Source organism: Cucumis melo, chromosome 1 (assembly GCF_025177605.1).
Source record: "Cucumis melo cultivar AY chromosome 1, USDA_Cmelo_AY_1.0, whole genome shotgun sequence".
Classification (NCBI taxonomy): Eukaryota; Viridiplantae; Streptophyta; class Magnoliopsida; order Cucurbitales; family Cucurbitaceae; genus Cucumis; species Cucumis melo.
Genome location: NC_066857.1, coordinates 14,868,419 through 14,885,586, shown reverse-complemented (window position 1 = coordinate 14,885,586; position 17,168 = coordinate 14,868,419). Strand labels below are relative to the sequence as shown.

At 31.7% G+C, this 17,168-nt stretch overlaps 1 protein-coding gene across 1 annotated transcript; it reads right to left on the bottom strand.

The window, feature by feature from the left end:
• Nucleotides 1-12,664: 12,664 nt before the first annotated feature.
• LOC103490187 (GPI-anchored protein LLG1-like) lies at nt 12,665-15,432 on the bottom strand. The gene is made up of 3 exons (XM_008449577.3): nt 15,086-15,432; nt 14,937-14,993; nt 12,665-13,374 (listed from the first exon to the last, which is right to left on the bottom strand). Exons 1-3 carry the CDS (start codon nt 15,177-15,179, stop codon nt 13,016-13,018), a joined length of 510 nt encoding a protein of 169 aa, XP_008447799.1. The 5' UTR covers nt 15,180-15,432; the 3' UTR covers nt 12,665-13,015.
• Nucleotides 15,433-17,168: the final 1,736 nt, after the last annotated feature.

The window sequence follows — 17,168 nt, the reverse complement described above, 5'->3', positions numbered from 1 at the left end:
ATCAATGTTCACTCTGAACGGAAGAGTTGTAGTATGAAATAACATCAAGCAAGGATGCACTACAAACTCTATTATAGAGGCTAAATATGTCGCTACTTGCGAAGCAACAAAAGAAACATCTTGGCTCAGGAAGTTCTTGCATGATTTTGAAGTTCTTCCAAACATGAACTTGTCTATCACTCTATACTATGACAATAATAGGGCAGTAACCAATTCTAAAGAACCTCGTAGCCACAAATGAGGAAAACACATAGAGAGGAAGTATCACCTGATATAGGAGATTTGATATCATTTATAACATACAAATTCAATCCAAAAATTAACATATCATCTACATATAAGCATATAATAGTTCAAATATTATTTTCAAGCTTATAGTAGATGACTCACTTTCATTTACATTGAATCATTTTGAAATGATTAAGTTGTCAAATTTTTTGTGTCATTGGTTAGGAGCTTGTTTAAGACCATAGAGAGATATTTCTAATCTGCATACTTGGTTCTCTTAACCATGGGCCATGAAACCTTTAGGTTGTTCCACATAAACATCTTCTTCAAGTTCACCATTAAGGAGCTAGGTGACATGCGAGTGAGGGTATCATATGCAATGAGTTTGTATAAGACCAAACCACGAAATAGTAACCACTAGATGTAAGTTCGTTAACTAGTTAGGTTTTTATTTCATTAGAATGACCTAGGTAACTTAGTCCTAATCCTGAATGTATTATGAACTTCAATTTGGGAGGGGTTGTCTTTTGATTTGTACAAGTAAGAGTGGCCAAATTGCTACTCAATATGTTTATCATTTTGGGGAAAAGACCGAATGGAGAGCTAAAATCATAATCAACAAGATGGAATTCATTCGTTCCCAACTTTAGAGTAAGTAGATTAGTGTTCCCTTAAATGGTGTCTCTAGGACTTAAACAAAGGGTCCTACCCTCTCTATGACACGATAGAGGTTTTTGTTTATTGGTTGAACCATAAATAGGTTGTTTATTAGAGAAGCATTGATATTTAAGGACTAGAAGTAACTTAGTGGTAAAACGAAATTTAACCCAACTGATGTTACAGACACTTGTGAATGAATAACTTACTACTATCAATCTATATCAGTGGACATAGAAATATACCTATAGTGAGAATAGTTTAGTTGTGAGTCTTTAGTGGAGTGTATATATAGTTAACGAATATTGATTAACGTGCTTAACGAGTTTAGCCAATTAATCTTATATCGTTGTAGCTTCTGATCTGTAGGTTCAAGAGGTTAAGTTGAAATGTTCAAATTTATTTAGGGAAATAGTATCATATGGTGATACATTATAATATAAAGTTTATATTTTAATTAAACTTTATTATATAAATTTAATTTAGATATGATTCAAAATTAATTTATGATAGAATAAAATATTTAAATGAGTTCAATTATTAATTCAATGTGAATTATATTCATATTAAACTATAGGTTAAATTTTAATGTGTATATGATATACATTAAAACTTAGTTTGTGAGAGGAATTTATATATGAATATGATTCAAATCTAAAATCTTATATTCATTTAAATATGATTTAAATGAAATGTAATTAAATATGATTTAATTAATTAATTAATTTAATAATTTTTAATTTAATTTAAACAAATAACTTCCTTAGGTAGGAGTTATTGAAGCATGTGGGAACCATTCCACGTATGCCCAAAGTCTCTCTCCCTCTTCTTCTAGTTGAAGAAAAGGGAAGTTGGTAACTTATCAGAGACAAAACAATTTTGAGTTCTTTTCGCAATCTTTTAGAAAAAGTTCTCTGTGATTCCCAATCCAAATTTTGGTTCCTAGCCGCCATTAACCTCAATCACTTAGAGGATAGGAGGATCTCCAAGTCCTGGTGTTGACTCCAAACTAGTGATTTGTAGTTTTAGAAATGGCATTGAACGTGAGTTTTTTTTCTTCTCTGTATTCTTTAAAAAAAAACTTGTTGAGCCTATTAATAGTTAGTTTACTATATTTGTTATTTTATATTTGCCAATGCATGAGTATTTCCTAATTCCCAATTTAATTTGTCTTTAAGGTTTTGTTAAATTCTTCCATTGCAAAGAGTTCTTATCCCTTCATTACAAGTCCTATTTGACTCAAGAGATACCATTTCATCATTAATTTTTTCTTGCCATATGTTGGTATCTATTAATGATAAAGCTTCTTTTAGATCTTTGGTATCTTCTTTCATATTGTAGATTTCAAAATCATCTCCAAAATCTTTAATCTTATGAATTTCTTACTTCTTCTAGGCTTTGGGTTTGTTTCTCATTTGAAATTTGAATTCTAACTAAAGGTAAACTACTAGAAGTCGAGTCCTCCACTAGTTAGACTATTAGAGTTCAAGCCTTCACTATTTCTTGATCTAAAGGAATCTATCCAAAATTAAGTCAACATCATTTGATTCTATAGTTACTCGATTTACTAAGTCATAGAACTTGTGGACTTTACTATTTTATGCATATCCTATACAGACATAGGCTCTACGTAGGTTAAACACCCCCAAATTCTGAAATATGACAAGCTTGGTTTCTTGTTCTTAAAGACCTCATAAGGTGAAGTTGTGTTTTTAGATTTTGGTATTCTATTAAAAGCATAACACTCAGTTTAAATAATTCCACCCCACCAATTAGATGATGTAGCTCCTGAATTAAGTAAAACAACAACTAATAATTCAGATAAGGTTCTATTTTTCCTTTTGACTTTACTGTTTATTTTTGGAGAATAGGGTGCTGTCTTTTTGTGTCACGTCCCGCCCCAAAGGTTCCTTCTTGCAACTTAGTGGAGGCGTGCCACCTAGACCTTTAACGCATACCCCATCACAGAGTAAACATCAAATGACTTGTGAGCGGAACAACTTCTCTTTTTGAACCTCAACGCAGGGCTTAATGCCAAGCTTTCTCAAACTATAATAACGGAATACAATTTAAATTTTGCTAACTTGCCCTTAATGTCGAACCCTTAATACTTAGCTTAACAATACCATTCTACTTGTGCAACAATCGTAAGATAATAAGGTAGAATGAGTACAAAACTTATATTTACTAACTTAATACTTTTACAGGGTTCAAACATAACTTAAACTTTTCCTTACAACAAGACTTAAATAAAATCTTTGGCCCTCCCTTTACTTAGCACAACTTTTTTAACTTGTCGTTTGGGTTGCTCGCCTCATCATGTAGCAATGCGCCTCGTTCTCTCCTCACCTCCAAGATGCAGCTCTTCGTGTTGAGGGCTCTAAGAACCCAAGGTCCCTTTCTTCAACCCCTTCCCCTTGAGTCATCAACATCCTAACTCGAGGGTAGTCCTCAATAACCCTTTTCTCTCTCCTCCATTAAAAGGTCCTTAGAGGTGTAAAGGCACAACTTAGTCCTTTGCCTCAATCGCCTAATCACCTCACTTAGCGGGAAGCATTTAGGGCTATTCCTTCCTTGACTCAGTTAGCTGTCTCTTTGGCTTCCCTGACTTGGCCTTAACTGTCTAAGTATTGCTCTTGCCTTCCTTTCGAGTGGAGTCATTTGTGTTAAGAAGCCATGTGCTTACCAACTGACTCCTTAGACGTGAAATAAGATGACACGACTATTATGTCGCATGAGGCTATAGAGTAATTCTGTCTTCCCTCCTTAATTAGGCTACAACGCCTGAGATAAATCCATCGGCTGGCTTCAAACAGACTTAATGAGTGATGGATTGAGAAAACCTTTTAGGAAAAAGCCATAACAAATCTACATTAGAATATTAATGTCGTAACACACGGAGTTCGAAGTAGTGAACTGTTGATATATATATATATATATATTGCCTAACCATCACAACTCAAAATAAATACTCAACACGCTACCAATTGCACCACAAACATTGATGTAAGATTATTCGAAGACTTGGGAATCTCCTTTCGCTGACCTGGATCACTCGAGTTACTTGGGATATCCAATAGCGTCTTGTCATATTCAAATTCTTAGACCTGGGAGTTACACTCTACCAATGTCTTATATCAACATTGTCCCCATAGCGAGTGTACAACGTCGTATGCTACAGTCAGCTCACGAAAAGCCCATTCTGAGACTTAGGGATTTCCCCTCACTAACCTGGGATTTACACTTAGCCAGCGTCATGCGAGTTACCTGGAATACCCAACACCTCGTAACATTCCACCTTTCAACCAGTACCTCATTATAATCTCGCCTAAACCTGAGATTCACACTCAACCAACGTCATGTGAGTTACCTGAAATTTACACCAGTGTCTTGCGATAAATCTCATCTCCCTTCAATAGAGTTCTCCATTTACTTCCCTTACACATATCTTTGTAATGACGGTACGATACAATAAGAATCACGAAAGAATACTTCCAGATGATCGTTAACAGAATACCTTTTCCAGGAATCAAGTCTATAGACACGGTAATAACTATTTATGGAAGAATTATAGGAATTATACTTATGAGAAATACAAAAGTGCAAACATTGTTATAAAGATACTATTAAACAAACACAGAAATAATTAGAAATAAATGTTAGTTTAGCAATCATGTCGAATCTTGTTTTTCACTCATAAGTATACTTTAGCTTCACCCCCAGCCTTTTCTTTCATTGGATTCCTCTTCTTAACTAGCATTTTTCTCATCTGTCGTTCAGCTCTTCGAACTTTCATGGTCACTTTCATCAGAAAATCTAACTCTTCCTAAAATCTCCTTTTCCTCTGTGACCTTTGGCCCTTTTTATAGTGACCTCTCACCTCCATGGATCGTTTCAACGCTTTACACGTGTCTCCTTACCAACTTGTTGCATTATGCAGCACCCAAACTCTTTAATCACATGTCCGTCCTATCTTCTCGGAAAGCAACATACATTTACTTTCTTTTAGTGAGTGAACAAGTCATTTTGACAAGACACTTCCTCGCATCCTTCCTTAAGCATAGCACTTTTCCTCGCGTTACTATGTTAAGTGCCTACTCTTGGCGTCTAACGCATGCTTCTTCCTTGCCAGCTTATTCTTGTCGCATTGTTTGCCATCTTGCGATGGAACTTAGACGAACATTCCTTTTCGCGTCATCCTCTTTCTTTTGCATATTTTCACATGGAATGTCCTATACTCCTCTTCGAGAGGCTCCCCAGTGAGAATCCTCTCCACCCGGACTTCCTTTCTTCAGGTCAAGACCTCACGCATACTTCTTTAGCGAGATATATTCTATGGTCGAGAATCTCTTCACTTAGCATCCTTGTCGCAGGGTTTTTATCGTGCTAGCAGTACACGATTAGGGTCTCACATTTCATGTATTATTCCATGTGTGTTATAAAAGTTATTAAAAACATCTAAATTGTATTCAATGCCCTTATCACTATGAAATCTCTTAATTTTTCAATTAAACTGATTTTCTATTTGATTTACAAATAATTTAAATATGTCATAGACATCACTTTTATTTTTGAGTAGATACAAAAGTTTAATCAAAACAATCATCAATAAAAGCAATGAAATATCTTCTACTATTATTAGTCAAAACATCATCAAATTCACATAAGTTTGAATGAATTAAATCTAGAGGCTCATATTTTCTAATTACAAATTTATGAAAAGTCCTAGTTATTTTAGCCTGACTACAATATTCACATTTATCAAATTCATTCGTAGATAATTTAGGAATCATTTCCAACCTACTCATGTTACTAATTATCCGTTTATTAATACGACAGAGTTTGACATACCAAACATTAAAAAAACACAGTATATAAGTAAAAGACAGATTTTTATTACTTTCAAGATTAAGTTTGTACATTCCATCTGTTTGTACCCTTTTTACACAAAAACGTTAATTTTGGTAAGAGTAAATAAGTCAGCTCCTATAGATTATATTAGAGGAGTCTAAGTTCTTGCTTTGTGAGACACATTCAAGGAGAGTTTAAGCTAGCCTTTTCTTTTTCCCCTTTTTCTACGTCAACTATGTGGGTAGAAATTTGAATATCTAACTTGTATTGATTTTATGTCTAGATTGTCAACACATTTTGATTATTTATAAAATATTATTAAAAAGATAAAAGAAGAAACAATTTAGCAATAGAAACATATATGGATTTTGTGGAACAGAACACTTTTACATAGCTCCAAGTCCAACCAGCTATGCTTGGTATATGAAGAAGCATAGAGACCATTTTGCCATACCCAACCCCATGAATATGAACTATAAAGAATTGAGTCTTTTGTTGGATTATAAATTAAAACAACCACAAAACCTGGGTCACAACAGCGACAAAAGCAAAAGTAGAAGTCCAGAGGCATTAACGTTCGAAGGCGATGAACGCTTTAAGAGAGAAGTTGAGTTCGAGTTGGAAGGAGGCGGTAATGGAGGGCATGCAAGACCTTCGACTCCTTCGCGACATATGCTCGAGAAAAGGCCAGGTGGATACTTTCCATAGAGGTTAATGTAGCTAAAGATGGTTGAAGCACAATCAGTTGTCATGTCATTCAAAGCATCAACATAAGGGCAAACAAGTTCTGTTAGAGCTGAACAACACAGCTTTGGAGAATATTGAGGCCCTTTGCATTTGCTTGTGATGATTGTGTAGTTCAAAAATTCAAAGCTAATAGGGCAAGCTGTCAAAATTTAAGATATTATGAAACACAAGAATGATAAAAAAATGAAAGCAAAATTATTCTTTAACAATTAAAGGAAACACAACCATTTAGTTTTAAAAATAAGTCTATGTTTTACACCTTTCCTAAGTAAAATGGTACGGTGGTGATTGGTCAAATTTCAAAAACAAAAATAACATTTTAAAAAGTACAATCATTTTTAACAAATTATTTGGTTTTTGATTTATTGTTTGTTTAAAATTAATCGAGCTTATAAACATTATTTTCATCCGTTGATTTCCATATGTTTTGTTGTTTACATTTTACAAGTGCCTTCAAAATCATAACTAAAATTTGTTTGGGAAAACTTGTATGTTCTTGAAAATTTGAGTAAGAATTTAAATGTTTACACAATATATGAGCAAAAATCAAGAGAAACAGACTTCAAAAACCAAAAACCAAAATCCAAAATTCAAATTGTTATCAAATTGACACAATTTTTTAGCTTTAAAAACTTGGGTTAAATTTTTAAAATTAGATAATAAAACAAGATATTTACGGTGGAAAAAGATGCTTGTGCTTAATTTTTCAAAAACTAAAAACCAAAATAATTATCAAACAAGACTTTAATTAGCATTTTAATAGGTTTCAAGCTTGTTTGGGATACTTTCTAAAGTATAAAGAATTTGTAAATGCTTAGTGGATGTTTGGGGCAAGGAGTGACTTATCGTAGTCTTCGATTATTATAATTTGATTAAAATAGTTTGTGTTTGATGTGTAGATTATTTTAGTTTGGGTTATAATTAGGGGTGTAAGTCCACTTCGAATAACCGAACAACCCGGACCCCAATCCATATTTATGGGTTAGGTTAGATTAATTTTAAATGTGAGTTGGATTGCGTTGAAAATTTTGGTCTTTTTGGGTTGAGTTTGAAAAATTCGGTTCAACCCAATCCAACATGAATTAATGATATATATATATATATATATATATATATATATATTATACTATATTTAATTTGTATTATTTATTTAATAAAAGTAAAGTTATGAGAGTATTTTGTTAAACGTTGTGTAGGAAGTTAAATGATCGTATGGAAAGTTAGTTGATTGTATAAGAAGTAAATGATCGTTTGAAGGTAGAAAGCTAAACGATCGCATTAGAGGGTAAACGAATACGACCGTATAGAAAGCTAAACGATTGTTTACTTCTTATGCGATCGGCTAACTTTCCATACGATCGTTTAAATTCCTACATGATCTATAGGAGGTTCTAGGGTAAACGATCATGATAATGACATTCCTGCCCAACCAAACATAGTTATGAATGTTTACTATTGAGTAGTTATAACAATTTTAAATTTTACAAACATTAGGAATGAAAAAAATAATAATAAAATCCGACAAACCAACCCAACCCAAATTTGGGTTGGATTGGGTTGAGAAATTAATTCGGGTTGCCAACCCAACCAACCCGAAATTATGAGTTTTGTTGAGAATGTCTCCCAATCTAACCCAACCTAACCTGTTTATACCCTTAGTTATAATCGTATGTGTTTGTGGTGTACTGGTGTTAATTATTTTAGTTTGAGAAGAAAATAGTAAACACTGTAGCAAATAGTAAAAAAATAATGAATGTCAAATAGTAAAAAGTGTAGCAAATAATAAATACTGTTGCAAATTAAGAGTTTTGAGATACTGTTTACTGTAGCTAATTAGTGACTTTTAAATAGTATTTTTTGTAGAGCAAAAGATGGTTATTATAGTCCTAAACAATCTCTACCTCACACGGCCTTCCAGGGAGCATTTGAGGTGAGGATTATGCAAGACTATAATAACCATCTCTAGCTGCAGTAAATACTATTAAAAAATCTCCAATTAGCTACGGTAAACACTATTGCAAAACACTCAATTTGTTATATTTTATAATTATTTTTAGCAGTTTTGCCATTTAGAATAAAATTTCAACTCGAAAAAGTTGAACTATTTGATGAAGTACTAAAGTGGAAGTTAAAATTACAATTTTAGGAGTGGTTTGACCACTAAATATAGTTAAAAGTTTGAAGTTAATATCATTTGTAATTACTATGTAAATTTGTAAAATGGAGTTTCTTGATAATTTTGAAAAGTAAATTAAAAAAGAAACATAAAATTACCCTATAGTTGTAAAAATAGAAATAGGTAGAAGGAAACAAATTATCGATAAATATGAAAAATAGAAAAAAAAAATGAATGTGAAGATACTCAATAAATTTGCAAATTCTAATAATATTCATTATTGAAATGGAGTGGTTTACAGAAGTAGAACAAATAGCCTCTTTGAAACTTTCAATTAAAAAGAAAAAAGAAAAAACCAAGTTTAATGGTTTCCTTAGGAGGGGTATTTAGTTTTTGGTTTTCTAAATTTATGCTTATTTTCTTTTAATTCTGCAACTGCATTATTTTTATCATTATTCAAGAAGCATTTGAGTTTCTAACAAAATTTGAAGAACACATGTAAGTGTTTTCCTACTTTTACTTTAAGTTTTTTAAAACTTGGCTTATTTTTTGAAAACTTCAAACCCAACAGATATAACTAGTGTTTCTAAACTTTAATTATTTTTTCAATTTCATTTTTTGTTTTTAAAAATTAATTCTATAAATAATTCTTCCATCCCTAAATTAATACTTTTTACTCATGATTTAAAAAATCAAGTCAAATTTTGAAATAAAAAAAAAAAAAGTACTTGTTTTAGTTTTTGAGACTTGGTTAAGAATGCAACTCTCCTACTTAATATTGATACAAACTATGGTTAAGAAATGAAAGAAAATGAAATTAATTAAAGAATGAAATGATTACCAAACAAAACTTAAATAGTCTAAATTTTCTATTTCATGTCTACTAAATTCTTGACATCTAAGAGCCCAAAAACAAAGTCATAAATTTTACAATTTAATTTTTCAAAAGAAAAATAAAATAAAATAGAATTTTCAAAAGTGTCAAAGTATCGAACAAAGTGAGGATGTTCCCATTTGTCGCATTAAAACAACGTAAATAAATAAAATAAATTCAAATTCATGTCTAAATAGGTTTCACATTTTAATTTCTCAAAAGAAAAAGAAAAAAGAAAACGCTTTGTAACATGCATAGATTGTCAAACACACAATTTAAAGATGTATCCATTAAATTCATGAGTTCTAATTAAATGCTATATATAGTTAAAGTTTGAAGATTTACTAAACACAGTTTAAGGTAAAGTTATGTAGAAAGAAGTAAGGATTTACATGTAATTTGACAAGAAATTAAAAGACTTATTTGGTAACAATTTTACTTTTAATTTTTTTGTCCTTGAAAATTAAACTTACTCTCTCTGTTTCTATCATCTATAGTTTTCTTACATTTTTCTTTTCAGTAAAACCAAATAACATTTGGAAAACTTACAAGAAAAAAAAAAAAAAAACTGAAAAAAGTGTTTTCAAAACTTGGATTTTAGTTATGAGAACTTATAGCGAAAAGTAGGATACTTTTTCTAAAGAAAGAAAAATTGAGTTTAAATGATGACCATCTTTTTACAACCCATTCAACTGTTTAATCATACCTGACAAATTCTTCTCTCTTTTTTACTAAATATTTTGAATTTTTCTACTCCATGTGGTTGAAGTTAGGTTGCAAAAAGTTCTTTGAAAGAAACAAAAAAATGGTTACCAATTTAAGAGATGAAAAGAATTAAACCAAAGTGAGAATTAGCAGAATAATGGGAAAGGAAAAGGAAAAGAAAAAGAAAAGAAACCTTTTTTAAGTTGGAGGAGACTCCTTCCCAATGTTGAAGTATGAGATTCAAAAATTTCATCTACAAAAGAAATAGGTGGACTGAGGATTGAGACAAATACAAGAAAAAAAAAAAGGAATGGAAAACATTAGAAAAGCAAGAATATAGATACCTGATCTGAAAGTTGAATGTGTAGATGAAACTTCAAACAACTGAAGAAGAAGCATAAAGAAACTGCAAAAGCACCAATTAGAATTAGAAACCATAATCTCTATGGGCTTTTGATTATTATTAACTTTTGGAGATTAAAAATATTCCCTATTTTGAACAACAAATGAAGATCCTTTTTTTTTTTTTTTTTTTGGCATTTTAGAAATGAAGAGTTCAAAATAAAACGAAGAAGGAAACTGAAAACAGAAATGTTAATTAAGTAGGGAGAAATAAAAGCAGAGTAAGTTACAGATTATATTTAGAAAAATGGGGTTTCTTAATTTCTCCATTAAATGCTTATCTATTTATCATAAACTATCACTTCTTTTATTTACTTCTCTCTTCTTATTCTTCTTCTTTTTGTTTTTCTAATACGTGTTAAATTACAAATTTAAATGCTGTTTGGTTCATTATCCAAAAATTATTTTGAAAAACAAATAATTTTTAATGGAAAACAAAAACAAATTCTTCTTTTTTATTGTATTAGAAAACACATTTGGTTCCATTTTAAAATTTTGAAATTCGAATTTAAAATTAAAAAATTGTGTTTGTTTGATAATTTGAAAATACAATAGAGTGTTTCATGTTGACAATTTTTGAAAACAAAATCTAAAAACAAAGAAAACGACAATTTATTACTTTCGAAAATGGGTTATTTTTACTGTTGTTTTTTTAAATTGTTTTTGATAATAAGTATACCCAAACAATTTTTAATTGTGTTTCTGTGTTTTTTCAAATGTAAAAGTGAAAATGAAAATGAATCACGAATCAAACGAGACCTTCGCTTTTTCTCATAACACAAATTTAGTTTAAATGGTGATGTGTTGTGTTTATTTAGTTTATAAAATTTTAATATTATGAATTTAGTTTTTAATTTATAGATACAAAATTGAAAGCTATAAAACAACTCATTCTTCATTTTTTTTTATTGTTTTTATTTTACGTAAACAATAAAAAAGTCTTAAAGAAATTATTTAAATAAATATAGAAAAATTGTGTACGTACAATAAAAAAGGGCAAACTTATCTTATTGAAAAAATTGCACAACGGGAAGATTTACCATCAAAATAAAGATTTTACATTTAGAAATTAATTCGGGTAAATTGTCGACTATCCTAGGGAATGGAAAGGAATGAATTTCTTGCGTAGTTGTTTTTCTAGCTCCTCACTCAGAAGAATTTCCAAAATGGTAAGCTTGTTGAGTTCGACTATCAAGGACTATTTCATAAACAAGGGGTTCACAACCATCTCTGAATTAAAGTTAAGTCTCCTATGATCATCCTAGTGAAATATTGGTTTCTACAAGTAACGGTGTTATAAAGAAAAAGTTATTTTACCATTTAATCTATGTATAAAGTGTTTTATATAGGACACTTCCATTTACATGTCTTCACATAGAAAATATGGTTCATATTTTTTGTAACATTACATATCATGTATCAATTATGAAATAAGTTGTATATGCAGTTTTATTAAGAAAGGCATACAACTTCTATCCATTTACTATAGACCTTTTAGATTAACTTAAACGTGAACCACTTGTATGACAGAAACATTATGTAACCTTGAATCTTAGTATATTAGATTGAATTAATTTTGGATCTTACTCATTATTATTTAGCCCTCAACTTTAAAAATAACAATTTTGTTTATAGGAAACAATGTGGTCGTTATGTTAAAAGTTTTTGTTAAATTAGTAACAAAATTATTGTGGCGCACCACAAGGTTAAAAAAACTCAACCAATCCCCCTTCCTTCGACTGAGAGAAAAGAGGAAGCTTTAAGTTTAGGAATGAGATTGTTATTATAAAAGTTTATGGATCATCTTATTCTTTTATTACATCGTTACAAAAAAAAAAAAAATAATAAAAAAATATTATATATTAACCCGACTTCTAAACTTTCTTTTCAGATCTAGAGGATTATTTTAACATGACCAAAACAAACCAACCTACAGTAATTATAGCCATAAATATTTAAGATCATAAATGAAAGTTCATCACTTCCTTGTTAAGAAATCGTATGCATCAGTTAATTGTATTGTATCGCATCAACATGCATTTTAATTCAAGAAAATATAGAATAATTTTTATATAAACATAAAAGAAACTAAAATTTCAAATCAACCATAAATGAACTTTTAGTAATGGTTCTATATTACATCACATTATAAAATGAAACATATCGCAAACAACTATATATATGATGATGACGACACACCTGGTCTCCTTGACCAAATAAAAACACAGAAATTACCTCAAATAAAAACTTTTGGAGTTCAATCTCATGAATAAGAACTCGCTTACCACAGCTATCAAAGTGGAAGATAGATAAACAAGTTTAGCTTATGAAACTATTATAATAAATACATGGTAATAAAGAATTGCAATTTTTCAAGTATGTTTAACGTACAGTAACAAATTGGAAGGAAAAAAATGGAAGGAATTTGGACCTTATCATAATAGCCATAACAGCAGTACGAATCCAGTCAAGAGAATCAGTGAATACGATGGTAAGCTTGTTTTCGAGCACCAACTTAGATCAGCTGAAGTGGAGGGTGGGAGTGCGGGGCATTCTAGACCTTCCTTCCCCTCCTTGCACTCGCTAGAGAAGAGACCAGGAGGGTATTTTCCATACAAGTTAATGTAACTGAACATGGTCGAAGCACAATCATTTGTTAAATCATTGATATCTTCCACATAAGGGCAAGCAAATTCTTTCAAAGCAGAACAACAGAGCTTGGGAGGGTATCGAGGCCCCTTGCACTTGCTTGTGATGATGGTGTAATTCAAGAATTCAAAGTTCACTGGACAAGCTGCATAAATTGAGCAACATTACATGATTAGATCAAATTAGTTTTAGAGTAGCTTCAGAAAGTAGAAATCACTGGTAGGTCACAGATAATGTAAGCAAAAATAGCACTACAAAGTTTTCAAACTTCTATTTGAAATCTGGAGAGGTTAAGCGTGATGAGCAATAAGCTAATATGATTATGACCACTAATAACAAGTGGGGATTAAGCAATCTAACGATTTTCCACACAAAATACGTAGTCATCAAATTCTAGCAATTTTAAAACGACATCAAGAGATCCTTTTCTCCTCCACGAAAGACAGAGGTATGCACCAAAAACTGCTCATTCCTCTTAAGTAAATTCATCTAAAAGATTATCAATTGTCATATGCTTAATATGTGGACAAAAGAAATGGAACGTAAAGGGAAACGTGGCAGATCTCTAATCAAAAGCTAAATGAAGTATCTTAGTTCTTTAATTTGTGTCCAAGAGAAAAACATCTGCACTTGGATAAAAACTGCACATAAACTAAGTATTTCATTTTCTAAATGCACATGCACATGATATGAAAATTTTTGGGAAGAAAAGAAAAAAGTTATTCAAATCTCAAAAAATGTGCAAACAAAATAATTCTTACAAACCTACGGTATGTAACACATCACTAATACAAAATTATATTAAAAGCCAAAATCTAAACAAACAAGGCCGGCATGAGGTATAGACAACAGACACCATAGAATATAACTTTTTAAGAGGCTACTTTTTTTATCTTCACATACGTGTATAAGTGAGAAAAAACAAAGAATATTAATTTCCTTAATCAATTTAGGTAACCAAATGAATGTAACAAATTACTATATTGGACTTACATTACCTTATAATATAAGTTATAACGGTACTTTATAATCCAATGTATAGATAGAACTTTTACAACATACAACTAGCTCAACTGACCACATACGAGAATGTTAAAGCCATAAATCCAAGATCATTCAACTAACTATTCAGTTGCTTTCACATTAGAAAGTAATGAGTCGCCAGATTTAGAAATCTTCATCTTCAGCTGGCTTACCATATGATGAAGAAGCCAAGAGCATTAAAGCAGAATAATTAATCTTAAGGAAGAAATCAAACAGTTGATACCCACAATTTTTGCAACTTTATGCAGCATACTTTTTTTCCTCCCTTTTAATGTTGTTGAATCAGAGCGTAAATCACGGACAGATCAACCCAATACGATAATGAAATCAATAAATCATTAAACCCGATTAAATTAAGTCACTATTTCGGCTGAATTTCCTTTTAACAGAACGGTGTGAGTAGAAGAACAGGCAGAGAAAAACAAGAGAATCAAATGGTCAAACTGAAACCAAAAGAAGTCATATCTAGTAACCCCAAATTCCACACAACCTCGAGAGAGAAGAAACACAGATCGGGAAGATCTTATAGAAAGAAAAAAAGCATAAATAAAATAGAGCTTTCAAAACCTAACAGCTGAAAGATGCCCACAACTAAACTAAACTAAAGTAAATAACAAAGTAGTCAGAAACAAAAAAGAAGTTAAAGAGAGGGAGGGGTGGAACCTTTTTTAGCCTGTAGGAGGTTGCGACCGATTGAAGGGTTGGATTCAAAGAGATTTCCTGGAAAGCGTAAAAAGGGGAGTTAAAGAGAGAAATAGAGAAGAAGAGGGAAATTAGAGAAAGTGGGGGTGATTGTGAATCTGATGAAGTACCTGAAATGGAAGTAGAGGAAGAAAAAGTGAAAAGCAGTGAGAGGAAAAAGAGAAGAAGCATTGGTAAGTTGAAGAAGGATCGGTGGGAGAGCATAATTCCGGCGAGAGAGAGAGAGAGAGAGAGAGAGAGAGAGAGAGGGAGGGAGGAGGAGGAGGAGAAGGTCGTTGTTGTCCGACGAGAAGGCAGAGAGAGACAGGCTGTTGAATTGAATTAGTTCCACTTAGAATATGTTTTTGTAATTTTCTTTTTAATTCCCCACGTCTGAATTGAAGAAAGAAATAATAATTATTTGGTTTGGTTTTTGAAAAAGATTAATAAAAGTACAAATATATAAATTACATTTGATTTGGGGAAACAATATTGTATTGTGTATGGGCGTAATGTGTACTGTGTAGTTGTGCTGGATGGATTTAGATGGAATGGATGGAATACAGCTGAGCTAAACGCGGAAACTGGGTTACCCTATCTACCAAACCGGTTCGGTTCATCTCGGTTTTACCCACATTTTAAATATTAAATTTCGAAAAAAAAAATAAAAAAAAAAGGAGAAAAGGAAAAGACCGTCAAAGTTCCCCATATAAGTTTAAACCAGACCTATTACATTTCATTTTTGCCTTAAAAAAATTCATTTCATATAATTATCTTTTCTTTGATATTTTTACATTTTTATGAGAGTTTTTTTTTTTTTATTTTAAAAGAATAAAATTATAGAACAATTTACTACAATAGTTACTACTTTTGGGCCGTCACGGGTAAGGAAAGAAATAAGGGGAGAAAGAAATAAGGAAAAATGGATTATTACAAGGAAATGGTTATAATAATTCTTGTTTGAGGGAAGGAACAAGTGAGGATTAAGAGGAAATTATTATAATTCTTGTTTGAGAGAATGATTATTACAAAAAAAAAATCTGTTTTTTTTTTTTTTTTTTTTTTTTAATTTCGTACATTTCGTTTTTTTAAAGTATTATTTTTTATTTGTATTTTATTTGCCAAAATTGAAATTTCTATTGTAAACCGTGTTCCATTAGCTATTAAGAAAATGATGTCGATTTTGAAAGTCGAGTCTTCAACATTTCCGTGCCCAAAAAATTAATTGATTATGTACATGCAATATCGGAAATTGCGTATCGTTAAAAATTGATTTAAAAAAACGATGAAACCAACATAATAGCATTGAAACAAAATGGGAGAAAGGGACCAAATGTTTTTTTAGAGAATACATTTAAATAGTGAACATCAATTATATTGTAGATGATGATACTGCAAAGTAGGAAAACAACAAGCCAAGGACACCAAAACCAAAAATAGGTCATGTGGTAAAAGAGAATAGAAAAGCATGGGGTTAACACGGAGAATGACTTTGCAATATGCATGCTTTATCTCATCGAGCATGTCCAAAAAGGCTTTCATGAGCGATATCTTCTCTGTCACTACCATCATACATTTTGTGAGGTCCTCCGCATTAAGACCCGAAAAAGACTGCAACTGCGTAATGGCGTCCCGCTGCAAAATGTCTTCCTTTTGGCTAGCTCTATCTGGTCATTCCACAATGGTCATGATCTAGTCACTCACATAGTCCATGGTGTCGCGAATGAGGTCGAAAGTCTCGAACGTTTGTATGCCATGCTTCCTCTTTTGATTGCTGGAATCCGACCTACAATCGTCAGACCTACTAGATCATCTGGCCATCATGTCTTCGAGCGACATGCTCATTTCGGGGCTGCACATATTGGGGAACTCCATATCTAGGCCATCTTTTGGTTGCACATCGTCGCTAAGTCCAGACATATTCAACCCGATATCAGCGAACGTCACTGCATGGGCCCCGTTGTGCAGTCTTTCCCGAAGACGGACAACTTGTCGTAATGCGGGAAAGGCCAATTGTGGAGTCCTTTTGCTATAGGATGTGTCTGTACATAATAAATAAATGTGATTAGAATTCGATGATAACGATGTAATCATATAATTAAGTTTGCATCTTACTCGGACCCAATTGTTGAACACGTCCTTGTTTGCAATCACGCACTTCACCTCGTCGTTCATCCGAAGCTATTGCACGTTGGTCCTCTCATTTCTGTAATG

Coding starts and splice junctions, on each gene's coding strand:
- LOC103490187 (XM_008449577.3), bottom strand. CDS start 15,179: ATGCTCTCCCACCGATCCTTCTTCAACTTACCAATGCTTCTTCTCTTT. Junction 14,994..15,085: donor TTCCTCTACTTCCATTTCAG/GTACTTCATCAG, acceptor TACGCTTTCCAG/GAAATCTCTTTGAATCCAAC. Junction 13,375..14,936: donor CCTCCTACAGGCTAAAAAAG/GTTCCACCCCTC, acceptor CAATTTATGCAG/CTTGTCCAGTGAACTTTGAA.